We start from the raw sequence: 18,784 nt of genomic DNA on the forward strand, positions 1-18,784 counted from the left end.
TCATGAGACGCTGCCGTCACCTGTCAAATCCCAGTCTACCTTTTAGTCTTTAAAATATCACCAAGAATCACAAGAATGGAAGACCATACAACCAACAGAAATGATGACAAGGCAATCTTAATTAGTCAAATAATATAGAAAAGCACCATGAGGACAATTTAATGGACAAATGTTTCATAAACTTCCTTGTGAATGACATTTTCAAAACATACAAAACATAATTCTAAAATTCCTAAAAAAAAAAAAAAAAAACAGATTAAAATAGCACCCATTTGAGTTTTGTAACTCAATGATGGAAGGCTTGCCAGAAATTCCTTCAGTGGAATCACTAACATCCATGATGAGATTTTGTCAAGTGATCACTCAGTGCCCGGCCAGTTCAACGCACGATGAATGTAAAAGTCCTAGCCTCACCACAGTGTGCATACAGGATCATACAGGCTCACATCGGACTGTTTCCGATCACTCAGACTTATAAAATATCCATCTGTAGCTCCACCTACTGTCACAACAGTAGACATGAATGTTTACACCTACTGCATCACAGTGCAGTACAGTACAGTACAGTACAGTACAAAAGCAAAAACAAAAGTTTAAATACATGATCTTCTCCGAGGACAGTCGAACATCATTGTCAAGTCCCTGATTTCACATATTTAAAACGACTGCCATGAAGGAAATCATACATGTATACAAGACCAAAAACCGAATAAAAACCGCAGAAAATATCCTGCAAAATCTCTAAAAGTTTGGACAATTCAATCTATGCGTGTATATATTCCACTAAGACACTAATAAAAAGGAAAAAATCTATAACTTGAGAAAAGGGGTGAAGGACCAAGTTGGTCGAAGTCTCTGCATGTCCACATTGGGGCTGTTTTGAAGCCCCTTTCCTCATACACTGGCTTCCTTAGGTCCGCCTCCGATGTCCGGGATCTGATCTGCAAAAGACTGGGTCATCCACTGTCCGTCTGGGAGCTGGCCCTCTGCGCTTTGAGAAGTGGTCGCCTCTTCTGCTGCTTCTGAAGAGGGAAAACACACAGACTGAAGCACTGTGCTAAGGATATAAATTTATGATACTCTATTGATCTCCCAGTTGGGAAATTCTCTTGCAGGCTACAGTGTGTTCAGTGTCTTGCTGAAGGACGCATAAGCAAGGCGGATGCTTGCCAACATGAACATTGGCGGTCTCCCTGCTCCCTTGCTCATAAGTTTAACTTACTTACAAGGAGTCCATCACACTACTCACCTCAGTCAGAAATTTACTGGGTCTGGGGGCAAAATGCCTTTGAAAGTACATAAAATGCCCATGAAAAAAAAGTGAGGGGGCAAAAAAATCCTCCAAAATCCATTCAAAATTAGTAAACTTTTGTAACCTGTACAATGCTAGATTGTGTGTACAACTTAGTATATGAGGCAACACAGAAAGCAAATCTAGGATGTATGTGATTCCATGAACTTGGCTAGACATACATACAGTACATATGGGCACGTATCATTTTTTTTTTTGTATCCAGTTTTTATTGTGGCAATAAAAGGAATTTCAACTTGAAGTGTATCTGCCTTGAAGCACAGTTTAGCACAGCATAACCTGAGGTTTCTCTGTATTTTTCTAAATTTCATTTGCCTCGGGTCATCATACAGAATCTGGCTAGCTAAAACGAGCACAACGATATATGTTTCTATCTTCTATGTGTATCTTGTATCTAGCCAACCTTAGCCTCAGGTTCAGCAGCGTTCATGTAACTGTTACCTGTGTTTTCGGCTGATGAGAATGTACAGTGACCGTTGCTCTGGGCCGAGGCCTGGCCCTGGCCCCCTTCAGGTCCTCCCTCCATATACGCTCCTCCATAGGCATCTTCATAACCAGGGTCGTACTGCTCCTCCTTTATCGCCATCCTCTTGGCGTCCTCTGTTGACAGAAAGAAGGGAAGTGTGAACTAAATGCCAAACCTGCTCTAATCGGGCTCCACAGACAAAACCAAATCATTTTCTACTGGCTGGCAGAAGGAAGGATTTTCATGATAAGATGTACCGATACACCTGGGTTATCCAAGTACAGCTAGCAAGCTAGTGTTAGTACCAGTTTTTACGCATATTAGCATTAAAAAAAAAAAATAATTCTTCATATTTTACTTTCTGTTGACAGTGGGGATAGCTAAATATTGAAAATGATGTACACTGTTTGTCATGATGCTGCTTTCTAGGCCTCGTCTCTCTCGTGAACAAAATTGTTATCCACCACGGGACTACCTAGTTAAATATAGGTTTGATGAAATAATAATTACAATTACTATAAGGGAAAGACAAAATACATCCATTCATCATGTGTAGGGGCCAGTGGTTCTTACCCTTGGCCAGTGTCAGGTCGAAGGTGTACTTGACCTCCTCGATTTCAGTGGGTCTTTGGACGCCCTTCAGCTGATCCCTCAGCTCCCTCAGTTTGATGTAGAAGTGGACTTTGTCCTGGGCTCGAGGGAACTGGGCACAGCGGGCGCTGGAGGAAGGCATCAGATACAGAGCCTGTGGAGGGGGGACAACACACCGTCAGTTCAGTTCAATTTTAAGGCAATATTCACGGTTTTATGATACTGTCGAGTGCTCACCACATCACAGTCTGGGATCTTGTGCGGCTGCAGACCGAATTGAAGGGTCTTTGGTTTTTTACCAAACATCTCTCTGCAGAACATTTCATAGATGCCTGGGAAAAGAAACATTATATAAATTCTCATGGCCGAATAATTTTATGGTAACAATTCTTGCTCTGAAGTAGATAATTACATACATTTTCCATTGAAAACTGCAATGAGAGGCTTGTACTTCTTCAACTTCTCTGTGAGAATTTTTCCTCCTTCACGTAGCTCTTTACTGTTGTGACAAAAAAAAAAAAGGGAAAAAAGTTACAGGGTTCCTACGCACTTCTTATTTCAAAACTGCTGATAGTGGCTGGACATCTATTTGACTATATCACTCAATAGCTGAAGATAATTCTAACAACAATAAATACTATAATATGTGACATGACAGTGGGGCCTACATCTACATAAAAACTGTGGTCCCCTGTGTTGGAGCTACAAAAAAAAAAAAAAATGCCTGATTTGCCTACCTTGACAGGTCTTTGCTTCCTGGTGTCGCCCTGGCCACCATGTTGGTGAAGCCGATCTTGTATTTGACAGGCAGAGTGGTGTCGTGCATGTGGTTGAGTTGCTCATCAGTAAATCCAGACAGGAACAGGCACTTCCCTAAAAACAAAAAGCGGCCAATCATTTAATTTCTGTGGCAAACCACTATTGAAGTATGTTTCTGCTGTTACTGGTGTGAGCACATTAGGCTGAATTCAAATCCATGACAGGGAAAGATGAGGATTTAGCAGGTCATATGGTCCTTTTTAATATACATTTATCCCGGGAAGGTTGGCTGAGTGAACACACTCTTTCCCAGCAACGCTTCACACATACACAGATACACCCATTTCCACCTGTGAGCTGCCCAAGTATAAATGCCCAAACCAGCAACCTTACACTGACAAGTCATGTGTACTGGGTGTGATCAGCAGATTTTTTTTCCCTTTCATTTTTATACGTTTCCCAAACCAGTCAGGACCTGGATTTGATCAAATTAATTCCCCATACTATGGTCGATTTTGCAGACCAGCACAGAAACCCTATTATTAGGACTGCATGAATAACACAAATAGTACCATGCAACTTACAAAAATGATTTCCAGGACCTGGGAACCATCGTCCAATGAAAGCTGCCATCAGACCTGGGTTGATACCAATCTGAAAGAAAGACAGTGGGCGTTTTCACAGCGTACAGGTAAAATTCCACAAACCCGTTCCTAACAGCACAGTGCTTGGCCCCATGGTCAATATATGGATAGGTAATCTTACAATAACATAGTCCAGGTTGTAGTCTAGCAGGTCTGGAAGGGTTTTTGTCATGACTTCCTCCTCGGACATTCCCTTGAAGCGGTCCACTTTCCTCTTCACCTTCTTGAAACTCTCGTCTATCTTCTCCTGCTTGCCATCTGCCTCGCCCTCTTTGCCTTTCTTGGGCTTCGGGCCTGGTTTGGCCTTGGGCGCGTTCGGGTCCTTGGGCTGCTTCGGTGCCTTCGGTGCTTTGGGGATTTTTGGTGGTTTGGGAGCCTTGGGTTCCTTGGGTTGTGCCTGTCTACCTCTCTTTTTGGCTGGGGCTAGAGGAAGAATTACTAAGTCAGTGTCAAAAAGAAAGACTGTCTGAACCTTCACTATTAAGAGTTAGGCTACCCTTCCAGTTTGTTGAACTGTTATCTATCTATGTCTTACAATGCTTTCACATACCTCCATTTGATTCAGATTTTGGAGTGTTTGGTAGCCTGATTTTCTGCTATGTGGAACACAATACTAATCGAAACTAATTCTGAAACCAGAAAGCCAAATATATTTGACTGTTGTAACTAAGTCACACAGGTTTTAAACATACACATGCTAGCTAGCCAGTATGCAAGTCAAACAGAATCAAAATGCTGAATATGTGAAACTAAACCCACGTTTCTGATACGAACAGTTCTGATATAGTCAGAGACAAAGAACAGCTTAGGTAGGTGAACATTTTGTTAACTAGGGCTGCATAATTAATTGTGAATGAAATCACAGAATATTGCCATATCTGTAATGTTGAACCATTTAATTTAGAATGCCCACTGTCGTTGAAAACCGTCAAGAGGTTTTGAGATGCAAAAAAAGCAGAACAATTTTGTTCCTCAAATCATCATGATCGTCTTTTTTTTTTTTTTTTTTTTAAAGATTTATTTTAGGCATTTTATGCTTTTTTTGACAGAGATGGTGTGAGAGAGAGACAGGAAGGTATGGGAGAGAGAGAGGGGAGGACATGCAGCAAATGACCGCAGGCCGGACTGAGCCTTATATGGTACGCGCTCTACTCGGTGAGCCACCGGGGCGTCCCTAAGATCATCATTTTAGCCATAATCATGCAGCCCTAGTGTTTTGACGCTCTGGGCCACCATTTCACAGCAAATGGAGACATTTGGGACTTGATCCAGAACGGGTTGAGAGCCACTGGTCTAAATACAGAATGAAAGATATATCCAAAAGGGATCATAGTACGTTTTGCTAGGTTGGCTGGCTCGTGCTGCTCCATCATGGGTTCTAGATTAGCAGCCATGTGTGGCATGGCCCGCTCCACCGTCTGTCCCTCCGGGTAGTGAGGCTGATGGTGGGGGCTGAAGCCTGAATACTGGGCCTGGAGCGCCTGAAACTGCTGGGCTGACTGAATCCTGTGGTGGGGGGAATAGAAGAAATACAGGCGAGAAGTATTAATACTAACTACAAAGAGCAAAACTGCAGTGGGATGTGGTTGGGAAAAAAATCCACACTAATGTTCAATGTCTTCTTACAAAAAGCCAGTGTAGTTTGGAATAGGCCTTCATGAAAATACTCACGCCGACGTACCACTAAAATTATCTTGTATCATTCCTTATGCAAGCAAGCTAGGCTTATAACCAGATGCAGTATACCTTACTGAGTATGTCACTCAATAGGAGCACCGATAGTTTCTGTAGTAATGGAATAAGCACCGATCCAAGTACTCATACTTGGATCAGCAAATGAAGCCGTCCTTTTCACTCTGGTGCAATATAAAACTTTTCCAGTGGGAGGAAAAATGTCTCTTTATATGAAAATGTTGAAATACTGCTACTTGTGAAGTTTAGAGGCTTAACATCTACTGTTTAGCAGATGTCAATCTGCCTTATTAGGTGCAATGAACCACACTGTTCCTTATCTGTTAACCTATTCTGAATAAGCGTTTTTTGAGAATCCATAAATAAGCTGGGTTTGACCAGTGTAACAAAAAAAAGTATATATCCTTTAGGCTTTGTTATGTAGCCTATGTTCTATTTTGTTATTATCTGCATTATTATTTTCTTTCATTTGACTGAGTATTGTTATACAATGATCAACGCATAATTTGATCAAATGAATGAATAAACACAAATGAAACACTTGCTCCTGTAGCTAATTGTTTTAAAATAGGCCAATACTTGGTGGCATGAATGACTTTAAATTGAGTAGTACTTGGGTTGGTACTTAGTTGGTATCAGCTGATCTACTTAATAAATGATTTGCTACTCGTATCGGTTTTGAAACATTTATATCAGTGCACCTCATCATTCAAGAAGCAGAACAAACAGAGCATTAAGTCCATGTGTTTTTCTGCTGGTTACTATTTAAAAGTTGAATTCCACCTTTCAAACATATGTTAATTCACTGTGCGTTTTCCTATACATGATTCAAAAGGCAACCTTGACACATCCAAAGTGGCAACCTATTTTCTCATCCTATCAGGATTTAGTAACATCAATATCAAAGAGACTGCAATAAAGATTCACATCATAATGGGGAAAAAGATGAGCAACATCCCACCCAACAATACACTTCTCCCAGTATTAACACACACAGAGAGAAGTGCCACGGAGCATCAAGCAAATGATACACACAATGCTTTTAATCACCAGTGCACAACCCAGATGGCACACTGTCAAAACAATGGTGAAACAAAAGTCAAAAGGGTGATTGGGTGCACATGCTTTCATTTCATTTTCATCACACTTGGCCATTCAGAGGAATTGTGTACAAAATCTGAGTCCTGCAGGGCCACAGTCTGGTGGGAAGGGGACTCACCACTGTTGAAGATATTCCGAGGGGACAGGCAGTGATCCATACAGCTTTTCTTCCATCTTTAGGGTGGTTTAACTTTGTTAAATAAATCAATATTCATGTTGAGGACACATAATTGGGTGATATACATGTGGTTTATCATATCAGTCTGGCAGTGTATGAAACTGAATGCATGTGCCAGGGCAAAGTAATAAAACTGGAGCTACATTCAAAGAGACATGTTGTGTAAACAATAAAAACAAAAGATAGTAGCAATGATGACGAATGATAACGAAGTTAAAACATTATAGTGCAGATATACTTTATGAAAAGTAAAACTGAACTAACACCATATATCGCAGGAAATGCACACAAAGCCCTGTAACTACACATCTCCACACATCTCTCGAATTTAAATAGTTGATTTCATGGCTAAGCTAGCAAGCTAAAGCCAAATGAAAACCAGTTAGCAATCTGGCATTTTACACCAGGGTTTGCATACACCGCCTACAGCTAGAACTACAAATTTCAATTTTATTCCAATTATGGGTGGTAATTCTGATTGTTAATAATAATATTGATGCTACTAAGTATAAAGTAGCTCGCTTGTTTGCGATTTGTAGGCACCGGCTGCTAGCACACATAGCTAATGTTAGCCAACAGCTAGTCGGCTAGCTAATTTAGCATGGATGAATGGTTACGCTTCCACTGAGATTCCTCGCCACAAATAACGTACAAAATCGACCCATATATATAAATGCAAACATACCTGTTATAGTTATGGATAAATGTGGCTCTTCTGTAAAGAAAATTGTTATTTTTTCATTTATTCCGCGCTTCTAGTTACATCATTTGTAAAGGTGCAGCAGGCAACAAAGACATGACAGCAGTGCTGCTCAACTTTGACACCGGAAGATCCCAAATTAGAGAGTAAGGGATCTCAAGATAAATACCCTTCGCTATATCAAGCCAATCAATGAAACAGAAACAATATTCAAAACGACGAGGCATTGAAATAATTGAAATAAATACATGTGTTTGAATAGAACGTACATATCGTAATTTACAAAATAAAATCGCAAACAGCCGAAAGCACACACCCCTATTGTAGCATTGGTATGTGCTGCACGACTTTTAAACTCCGCGAGACTGTTTTCTATTGGCTCTCAGTCCGTGATGTTGACAAATGTCATGTTTGCGGGTTGGCGCAGTCATCGTGGCAAACTCTGCTATCTGTGTGTGTGTGTGTGTGTGTGTGTGTGTGTGTGTGTCTGTGTGTGTTGACTTTTAAGTATGTACTATGTGAGGGTCGAGTCAGCTATTTGTTGCACCAAGCTGCTACCACTACTACTACTACTACTACTACTACTACTACTACTAATAATAATAATAATATGGACATATGGACATATGGACATATTAAGACTGTATTCACTGAAGCAGTAGGCAGGGCCGGATTAACCAACCACAGGGCCCCTGGGCACACATGTCCTATTGGGCCCCCCACCTCTCATTACGCACCTACACACTTTAACTTAACATACTAGCCTGTTCACAAACAATAAAAATGTAAACCTTTTACAGGTTCAAAGTAATCTGAAACTCAGATTTAGCTATTACAAACTGCAATTCCTTCTATCTAGAGCTCGCTCATTCAATTTGAGAGTGATAACATTTGTCCAACCCCAAGGTAAGCTTTAGTTCCTAGTAGGTGGTGGGGCTTCCCTTTGTTTACATTTTGATTACAGGTTGTGGCTTTAAGGAGGCGATGTGATAGGTGGCGAGACTGAAGGACCAAAAAAAAAAAGTTAAATGTTGAAATTTATTGAAAAGATTTGACTGTCTGTACCTAGACCCCCTGCCCCACCAGTATTTAATTAGTGCTCTGCATCTTAGCTGGATGATACTCACGAAGTGCACTGCTCATAAACATACAAGCAATAGGTGGCAGTTTAATAATTGTGATTGGGGCCTCCGCATCATTAGAGGCTGTGACTTGGGCCCCCCATAATCATAAACTGTCTGTACTGCACATTTCAATTGAAATTTGTGAAATGTTGTAAAATGCATTGAACACGGACACAGTACTTTGAATATTTTGGGGCCCCTGGTGGTCTGGGGCCCTGGGGCATGTGCCCATGGCAGTAGGCAAAAATTCTTAAAATTATGGAAGCCCTAAACATCTCTGGGGTTTTGATATCTTATTGTCAGGGTTTCTTTCCAGCTTTTTTGTATTTGAGTGTTTCTCTATGAAGGTTCAGCTGTGACTATGCTTGGATTTAAATTTACTCTGAGGCAGTAGTCAACAAGAGTCTGAATTATCAAAACAACTTTAGGTCGTCATGCTCTTGTAATAGAACTTCATCATTCATATGAGTTCAAGAAAATTGAAAGCAATCATTTACTGGTGAATTTTTAGAGTAGGTTCGGTTCTCTGTGTGTATAGTAATTATCTATAAATAATTGATAAATTAAGTTGATAAAACTGAATCCTTCAACCACTTGATATAAAAAAAACTTGGCACTGTCCTTCGGAGAAACCCTCAACATACAGTGTGTTGCTTGTATGTATCTCTGAGATTTTTGAGGTCATCATGAAGGCATGAAGCCATGAAGCTGAAACACTTGCACTCTGAGTTTCCCCTTACATTTCCTCCTAAATAGCTTCAAAGTTAGATTTTTTTTTCCAGACTGTACTACAATGTCACACACATATTCTGTATCTGTTTGTTCCAATGCTTCATTGAAGCTATAACTGCTTATATTGAGTGAAATATTCAAACCCAAGACGACATTTTTTATGGCTTCATCATTACATCGAATGGAAAAAATCTAGATGTTTGTGCATCATTTTATACACATTTACATGTAATTCAGCCTGACATATTTGGTATCTTTGGAAACCTTGGGATCTTGACTAGAATTTAAAATATAATTCTGTGGGTTTAAGACACTTCTACCCTGCACTTTAAGACAGAGTTGTTGCTTCATGAACCAATAATTGGCTCCCTGCTTTGTTTGCACACTTTCTTGAGAGTTTACTTAACGGAGGTCAGATTAGACAAAAGGGGTCAATTGGTCATTGTTCCACTAACCTTGCACCTTAATGTGAAAATCTAACTTTTGACCAAGCAATATTCATTCTTGTATCATTGGTCTTGAATTGTCTGGACAAACACGTCAGTCAAATCCTACAGTTCCTCCTAAATTCATTAGGTTATACATTCCAGTTTAACATGAATAGTGTCAACAATCACACAACGTAAGCATGCAAGCCAGTTTAACAAGGCTTTTAATAGCTCTGTAATCACAAATTAGAAATTCCAGAGTACAATTACACATTTACAAGTCATAAATCATAAAATCCCATTCTTTCAAAATACAAAAATAAGTCACTGGACACACATGCTGTATGAAATACAATAAATAGTTGTAAAAAAAAAATAACACCAAAAACGAACAGTCGTCGGAGAGAGTTTGAAAATGTGAGTCCAGGCATGGAGGGCCGTTTCTCCCGTGTGTGACGCATCATGATGCCCCAGGAAACTGCATGACCCGATGACCATTCTTCCATTTCCTCTTCTTCTGTGGTGTCTTCAGAGGGTTTCTTATCCCAGCTGAGGGTGAGGTATGTTGCTGCTGTTACAGCTGATATCTGGTATCTGCTCGGCAAACGACTCCGGCGTCCACTGGTTCCACGTCATGATGCCGGCTGCCGGGCCTTTACTGTCCATTTCTGAAAGATACAGCAGAAAAAAAGGAAACATGCTGTCTGTAAAGGGCATTTCAAAGGAATTAACACTGGTTCCAATACATTAGCAGTTGAGCAAAATGATTTAATTTCAGGCCACCATCAGAAAGGGATTTTAAAGAGAAATTGTCCCATTGCAGCCACAGCATTAAACTTCAAGGTATGCTGCAGTTTCTTCCAGGTATATGGAGCACAACGGAGCACCATTTCCATCTTCTTTCTATGTTTTTTTTAATCACTGCATTTCATCGCTGTGTTTTTATCACTTTGTTTCTACAAAACAGAAACGTTTCAACCTCATATGCCTGATGAAAACCAGTCGAAATGTTGCTGAATAAACCACAAACCACTGTGCAGGTTTATTTATTCTATTTCAGTCTCACCTTTTTCTATCAAGCACCTGGTCGGGATTTTGGATGTTTGCACACTAAAACAGTAAATCCTTTGCAGTATTAGCTAGTAATAGTAATAGCTAGTCTACAAAACCGAGTGAAACATGTCTTCCCTCACAAATGATGCAGGCAACCCTTGGGCCAATCAGTAACAAGACGCTTCATCCCTCCTAGCTTTATCAAAAACAGACCAGTGGTGAAGCAATTATGGATTTTATATATTTTTTTTAAACACACAGTGCCAAAATGCATCATCCCTGTGCTGTCTGAGATACCATGTTTACGTTTAACATTTTGACCTTTAATTACAGCCCCCATTAGGCCCATCAGTGTAATTTTACAAACTCTGGAGTACGAAGATGCATCATCCCTCCAAGTCCACCTCGTGGCGTCTGACATATCACCTGAAATATCGTGTTTGACGGACGGACAGCAGCGGACGGTAGCCATCATACAGTATGAACTCTCACCTGTCTCTTTAGTGGCGGGGATGCTGCAGTAGCTGCTGCTTTGCCTCGCGTCCTCATGCGCCCCGCCGCAGCTCTCATACTCCGGATCCACCTGCTCCTCTTTGATCGCAATCCTCTTAGCATCCTCTGCACAACAAAAAGCAACAGCAACGAATTAGATCTTCACCTCAGACATCACTGAGTTTGTGAAAATGACATTAAAGGGCAAATTATTGTTCACTATTTCAACACAGACTGAACAGTACTGTATATGTCTTGAGTGTTATAATGTACGCACAAACATGCAAACACACTCACAACACCCTCATAACCACATTCACTTCCCATATTATTGTATTTACTGCATTAGGGCTAATTCAATTTATTTCCCTTGTCATTTTATGGATTTTATTGTTCTATCATTTTCCAACATGTTTTTTCTGGTGTTGTTTCGATTCTGTTATTCAATTGGCAGGAACTCGCTAAAGATTGTGGGTAGTGTAGTATTTCACAGAGAACTAAATAATAAGGAATAAAACACTATTTGTTAACAATGAATTTGAAATCAGGTTGGCTGATGGCTTCTACAGGAACATACAGTATATAGTCGTTTTAAGATCTGATAGCTCGTGGTAAGTCTACCTAACACAGTTAAACCATTATGGGAATGGGAACAGGAAATTTACTTCCATAACCGGACGTTTCCGCTCTATCTCTACAGGGGATCTGAATCGACTGTTTACCTTTAGCCAGCTGCAGATCGAAGGAGTACTGGGTCTCCTCCACGTCGGGCCTGGGTGCCACGCCCTTGATCTGGTCCCGCAGCTCCTTCAGCTTGATGTAGAAATGCACTTTGTCCTGCGCACGGGGAAACTGGGCGCAGCGGGGGCTCGACGACGGCATCAAGTAACACACCTGGACGGAAGGAAACATGCTGTGAACATGCTGGACTCTGACTGTAATCATATTGTTGAGTCTATCTCAATGAAATTCAACTTGTAACCATTACCAGAGACTTTCAATTTTTTTTATCAAATCCAAGGGTATTCTGGGCATTTTGACGCCAATCTTATATTTATAGGACAGTTATATTTGGTTACAAGGCGTTATATACTAGGCTGTGTTTTATGTTGCCAGGCAACCAAATAAACAAGTTTAAAGGAATATCAAACTAGATATGGTGGATCAAATCACATTAGGAGCATGAGACGCTTATGATTATGTCAAATGTGGAATGAAATAAAACAAATACCCTGAAATGTTTGTTGGTGTGATTTTTTTTATGTTAGATAAGTGAAGTCAGCATGGAGAACACAAAATCTGACTGTGCACATTTCTATTGTCGACTACCAAGAAAGAGCTAATCCATTATATTACTTAATTTAAAATGAGGAAAGTCTGTGCAGTGTTTGGCTGCTATAATAGGAATGAAAAAGTATCTGTCTTTTCCTCCGCTCACTTGAGAAGACCATTTTCCTCCCATCAATTAAACACATCATGCTTCCTCTCCCTCTCCTGTTCACCATCTCTGCTGCTGCCTGGGAACTTACCGTTTCAGTTTCTGGGATTTTGTAGGGTTGTAAACCAAACTCAAGATTCTTTGCCTTCACACCAAAGATTTCTTTGCAGAAGATTTCGTAAATACCTGCCAAAACACAACAATGAGGAAAATTTTAATTATTATACTGTTTAGACAAAATAAAATAAATACCCAATGACTTTATGGATCAGCCATCTAAACATTTCTAATTGAAATAAGCAAAATGAGAGAGTAAAATAGGATAAGTGATATAATATTCTTACATTTCCCATTAAAAGCTGCTATTAATGGCTTGTATTTCTGCAGCTTCTCAAGTAACTGCCGGCCTCCTTCGCGGATCTCCTTACTGGGACAAAACAATAATTTTAGAAGCAGCATGAAAATAACAGACAAATCCTTTCTGGGAAATTAGCTAACAAGGTAGAAAGTCATTTTTCTTTTCATCGTGACTTCAAGCTTAGTCTACTGTTGCACTCATCCTGCATCCTCTGGATAAAAGCACCAGCATAATGCCTAAAATGTGAGTGTAAAAAAGCTCTGGCTATTTGCACGAATGCTTGTACTTTGTCTAAGTGAAACTGCATTCATTTCAACTTGAGATGGACGACAGTTTCCTGTTCACCTGGACAGGTCCTTGCTGCCAGGTGTGGTCCTCTCCACCATGTTGGTGAAGCCGATGCCGTAGTTCTCCGGCAGGCTCTGGTCATGCATGTAGTTCAGCTGCTCGTCAGTCAGACCAGCCAGGAACAGACATTTCCCTGGACACAGAAGAAGAGAACGGGGACAAATTGCAAAATTAAAATGGGTACATGGTTATCGAGCAAATTCATTCGAAACAAAAAAAAATTACTTTTATGAGGCTGGATCCAGACTAGCTTTCCACTTGGTTAAGGAATTTCCATGTAATGTGCAAGTAATGTGCTGTACCTGCACTGGACCTACAGGACTATATGAGCACACCGGACTTTGTGTAGGTTTGGTTCCTTGCACCTTTTAAAAGTGGGCCAGTAACAAATTTGCATGGGAGTTTCACCCTCTTGGTCTTAGCAGTATAATGTTTCCATTGCAAAGCACTGTGCTGTGTTGATACTGGACCTACTGTGAGTAAGAAACAGTATCAGCACCCTGTGAGAGTTGGCCAGTACCAAATATGTTTGGCTGCCTTACCAGCAGCCTTTAAGCAGCCAAATCAAATGGTGCCCAAAACATAAGGAAAATACACAAGAGTAAACAAACATGGTAAATGTGATAGGATGCTTTAAGGAAAACCAAATTTGTGTGACTAGCATAATTTAGAAAGATAGTGATATGACAAACATTCCTGAGCAGCAGTAGATAAATCAAAATCAACACTACTGACTCCTGAAGACACAGATGTCAACATTCTTTCATTTTGGCAAAAACCTGCATTAATGTTAAATGGGGAAATTGCTTAATTCATAATTTTTCCATTAAAATGAATAATATCATGTATTATCTATTGACCGTATTGAAATTGAATTACAACATACAGAAATGGTTCCCTGGGTTCGGGTAATGACGTCCTTTGAAGGCTGACAGCAGTCCAGGGTTAATTCCAACCTGAAGAGAAACATGAAGGTGTTACCATAGCAACAGACCTGGTAATTGTTATCAGGGCTTAAAGCATAAAAACATTCGGAGCCTGAAATGTTCCTGAGTGAATTGAGGGGGGGGGGGTTTAACCAATAACAAGAACAACGAAAACAATTGACACATTTCTGTGCTGAATGAATGAATATTCAACACAGCATTATTAATCTATAAACCTAGTGCAATAAGGATAACTGTGGAGCCCCCCCAGGGGTCACCTGGTATAAAAAAAAATGATGCGGAAATCAGTGGGCACGGTTTTCTTACAATTTACTCCTAAACCGCGCCCACGGATTAGTAAACCATGTGTACAGATTTGTAATATCTACGTTGATAACATCAAAGAGGGACTTTTAGGCCTATATACAGTGAGCCAGAGCCATTACACACAGCTTGGCACACATATAGTGAGCTGTAATAGCCATTAGGCACCTAGAGCATATGTGAACCATAACCATTGATTAATCACATCAGTAGGTCTAATTTATGATCTGATGTGTGTTTTGGTGACAATATGAAACCCATTTACTCCCTATAAATCATGCTTGTAGAAAAAGCATGTTAATTAAATTTTATATGCAACTCTGTGGGTCGCTGTGTCCCTGTTTGACGTTATCAATATACATATTACAAATCCGTGTGCACGGTCTACTAATCCGCGGGCATGGTTTAGGACTCCGTGCGCACTAATTCGAGGGCACGGTTTACTAATCCATGTGCACGGGTCTTTAAGCCCTGTGTTATTTCTTTCTTCTGTGACTGAGACCTTAACACAGAGATGCATGTGTGCAAAAATTTGCTCGCAAAATTGTGCGAATTCCCTCGTGCAGTTTGGCGCAAACCATCAATCTACCTCCTCTTCAAATAAAAAAAATAAATTCTCAGTAGGTCCTCAATGGATAACTCACTATCAAAATGTCAAGATTGAAGGTAATAACGTCTGGCAGGGTTTTGGCCATAACCTCAGCCACTGACATGCCGTTGAAGCGGTTGAGAGCCCTCTTGGCCTTCTTGGCGGCCTCGTTCTCATCGTGCTCCTCCTGCGTCTTGCCCTCCTCCGCCTGCTGTTTGGGCGGCCTTCCTCTCTTCCTCTTCACCGGCGTCGCAGCTGGAGAGAGAGGAGGAAACAGTGAGACACAGGTTCAGTCTCAAACCAACCACTCAGCCAACTGACACGTAAACAAATGGCCACTTTCTGTTGGTTGAACATTTCAAAATAGTCTCTCGACTGCCTTTGAGTTTTGGTTACAATGATAATTGGTGCAAACTCAAATCTTCAACACTCATTTGGCTCCATTCTAAAAACATTCTTTAAACTTTAGTTACAGTGCATTCTGAAATAAAAAAATAGAATACAGTTGGATAGTTTCCAATACAGTTGGAAATACAACCTGAGATGCATTTGGTTTCCACATCCTGTGACAAGAGCACATAAATGACCAAGTTGATAAGTGGTAAAGAGCGTTTGGTTTGAGATTAGACCAGAGACAATACAGTGATGCACACCAGAACGAGCTCCCTTCAGTGCTTTTGGTGGAAGAGCGGAGATTGTTTACAACTCCCCAGCCTATAGCAGAAGTTTTGGGGGAGGTCGGACTAGCACAGTACCAAACACAGTCTGCTGACTTCCTCCAGACTGCTGTAGGGTTCACGCACTACCAGGCATGTGACTGTTGGCGTGTTCGAGAACAAAGCATTGTCATTCAAGGAAAATCTAGGAGATAATGAGATAAATATTGGACTTTTGGCCCCACGTTGCAATCTTTTGGCTACATTAGACTTGAATAATGCTGCAGGAGTTGTTTGGAGAAATTTGATGGACATTTTATGTATTTTTTGGAGCTGTAAAAAGATGACTCCATTAACTTGGCTGAGGTGGAACCACAGAGGCTAACCCGCTGTGTGTTTGTTTTTCATACAAACTTCAATGAAGTTTGACCTAACATGAGGTGAGCAGTTATTTAATTTTCAATTTTCATTTAGGGGTGAAGGCTAGGATATTTTGCCAAGGCCTTCCCAAGTCCCTGCAATGGAAAGGAGCATGAAATAAATACATAGGAAAGCAGATTAGTATTCTAAAAAGCAGTGTACATTTGGTAAATTTTGAGGATACACAGTAGCTTGTAAAATCATTTGGGTCTGAAGGAGAATTATGTTGAAAATCTGGACTCTCAGACAGTTCAGTGACGGCTTCAGTACCTTGACCTGGATCAGCAGGCTGAGGCTGGTGCTGGATGCTGGGCTCCTGCTGCCTGGTGAACTGGTGGAGCGGGCGGTGCTGCACCGCGGCCTGCTGGTGCTCCCTGAAGCTCTGCTGGTAGGTCAGCTCCTGGTGGTGGACCGGGCCATAGTTTTGGTGTGAAGGGAAGTCCTGGTGAAGAGGTAGCTCCTGGTGGACGGACAGCTCGGCCATGACAGGCTCCTCTCTGGAACCTTCTGTGTACTGGCCCATGTTGTGATATGGCATCACATGCTGGGCCTCAGGGTGCTGCTGACTCGACTGGTACCTGACGAGGGAGGGCGCAAGACGAGAGAGAGAGAGAGAGAGAGAGAGAGAGAGAGAGAGAGAGAGAGAGAGAGAGAGAGAGAAGAAGAATAAGGAGGTAAGGGGAAGAAGAAGGAAGAGAGAACGAAGAGGCAGAGGGAGAGCATGAGAAGAAGAAAAAAGAAGCGGGACAGAAATAGAAGAGGAGAAATCAAAATGTGTCTTTGGTGTTGAATGGAGCGCGTGAATAAGTGGGTGAAGGTGACACACAGAAGACAGAATACTTCCATACACACATGCACTGATCTACCCCTGTTTGTATTCTCTGCATTTCATTCACCGCACCAATCAGTATCTGAGTCAAACTCTCATTTTGGTTTTTATTCCCAAGTTTGATCTGGACCAAAGTGGTTTCATGAGGGCGTTTTGAGCAGTTTTGAAAACATATCCTGAAACAACTCGCCCATGACAGCCATGAATAGCTCTTCCAACCCTAAGTAAGTTGTTAGCTTGTAATATTGTCTAGAATGGAATAAAGACATACAAACAATCGATAGGATTTGCAAACAAAGTTCCAAACACATCATGATTCCTATGAAGTCGGCTCTAGGTTTGAAGTGAAGAGGTCCATGCTTTTTCTGTACCTATTTTGCAGTTGGAAAATAGGCAGTGAGCCACTGCAGGCCTGTCTATGAAGCCTTGTAGCAACTGATAATGTAATAATTGCCATATGTAATGTAATAACTGGTCAAAATGTAATAAATTGCCCCTCTAAATGGGTCAAACATGTAAATACACACAAACAAACAAAAAGACTTGTTAATGTAACAAATTGCCAGATAATGTAATAACATCACATTATTACATTAGCCAGTATTTATTATATCATACAGGCTGTAACATATTTTACATTTTGATGTAATAATAGTATTAACGAATAATATAATATCTAGAATTATTAGTATTCCAATCATTCTAGAATTAATATATTATTCTCATTATTATAAGTTATTACATTATTAGTTACATCATCAGTTAAAAATGTCACACCACTTTATGACATTAACAGGTTTTACATTTTCGACCATTTAGAGGGACATTTTATTACATTTTGACAAGTTATTACATTATCAGGCAGTAGGATTTAGGATTTTATTAGGATCCCCATTAGCTGATGCAGAACATCAGCTACTCTTCCTGGGGTCCACACGCAGTGATTACATTATGAGTTACTACAAGCCTAGATATAACTCATATAGATATGCATGATGTTGTGTGGCAATGGCATTTATTTTACTCCATTTCATGCATGAGGATGAAGGACATACAGGGGAAGTTTCCCAGGAATGCACGACCTGCACCCCCAACACCAACTCACCACTGCTGGAAATAATCCGAAGGAACCGTCAGTGATGTATACTGCTTTTCCTCCATCTTAACCGTTGATTTACTTGAATAAATTAACATTCATTCTGCTGTCAAAAGCATCGATGTAGGCACAGACAATAGGAGCTCTCTGAAGAAGATGGTTATAGCACATTCAGAAGGCACAAAGACCCGGCAGATGGAAGCAGCTACAGGAAGACCAGAGCTTATTAACCAACACTACACAGTCCCACTGCTGTCTGGAAACTAAAACTGGCGTTTAGATTAACGACACAGAAAGGAATAGAAGGAATCTAACGTACCTGTCATACATTTTATTCGTTGTTTTCAAAAAAGCGACACGGAGGGCTGAGAATCCACCCAAAACAAAGACCATTTAAACGTTTAACATTTCGTTTTGTTTGATGAATGCTTTTAGCGAAAGAAAATAGTTTATCGCCACCTACTGGGTGGAGTGTGGACTGTTCAGATTGATTTTAATGAGACTTTTACGCGTTAAGATCACAAACAT

At 40.6% G+C, this 18,784-nt stretch overlaps 2 protein-coding genes across 5 annotated transcripts; both read right to left on the reverse strand.

The window, feature by feature from the left end:
• Positions 1-143: 143 nt before the first annotated feature.
• tdg.1 (thymine DNA glycosylase, tandem duplicate 1) lies at positions 144-7,562 on the reverse strand. Of its 2 annotated transcripts, XM_071541991.1 has the most exons (11): positions 7,429-7,562; positions 6,684-6,755; positions 5,109-5,278; positions 3,894-4,195; positions 3,713-3,782; positions 3,107-3,242; positions 2,786-2,868; positions 2,607-2,701; positions 2,352-2,523; positions 1,754-1,912; positions 144-1,022 (listed from the first exon to the last, which is right to left on the reverse strand). In XM_071541991.1, exons 2-11 carry the CDS (start codon positions 6,737-6,739, stop codon positions 895-897), a joined length of 1,371 nt encoding a protein of 456 aa, XP_071398092.1. In that variant the 5' UTR covers positions 6,740-6,755; positions 7,429-7,562; the 3' UTR covers positions 144-894. The 2 variants fall into 2 exon arrangements, with proteins under 2 accessions (XP_071398092.1, XP_071398093.1); XM_071541992.1 differs by lacking the exon at positions 6,684-6,755 and having other exon boundaries at positions 7,429-7,540.
• Positions 7,563-9,934: 2,372 nt separating this feature from the next.
• Positions 9,935-18,678, reverse strand: tdg.2 (thymine DNA glycosylase, tandem duplicate 2). Of its 3 annotated transcripts, none has more exons than XM_071541998.1 (10): positions 18,576-18,678; positions 16,602-16,909; positions 15,311-15,510; positions 14,303-14,372; positions 13,414-13,549; positions 13,055-13,137; positions 12,802-12,896; positions 11,995-12,166; positions 11,273-11,398; positions 9,935-10,395 (listed from the first exon to the last, which is right to left on the reverse strand). In XM_071541998.1, the coding sequence occupies exons 1-10, from the start codon at positions 18,647-18,649 to the stop codon at positions 10,268-10,270; spliced, it is 1,392 nt and encodes a 463-aa protein (XP_071398099.1). In that variant the 5' UTR covers positions 18,650-18,678; the 3' UTR covers positions 9,935-10,267. The 3 variants fall into 3 exon arrangements, with proteins under 3 accessions (XP_071398099.1, XP_071398100.1, XP_071398098.1); XM_071541999.1 differs by having other exon boundaries at positions 18,585-18,666; XM_071541997.1 differs by lacking the exon at positions 18,576-18,678 and adding an exon at positions 18,266-18,453.
• Positions 18,679-18,784: the final 106 nt, after the last annotated feature.

Source organism: Centroberyx affinis, unplaced genomic scaffold (genome assembly GCF_046629955.1).
Source record: "Centroberyx affinis isolate AG114_WGS23_722 - 3 ecotype Tasmania unplaced genomic scaffold, CSIRO-AGI_Caff_v1 ptg003986l_1, whole genome shotgun sequence".
NCBI lineage: Eukaryota > Metazoa > Chordata > Actinopteri > Beryciformes > Berycidae > Centroberyx > Centroberyx affinis.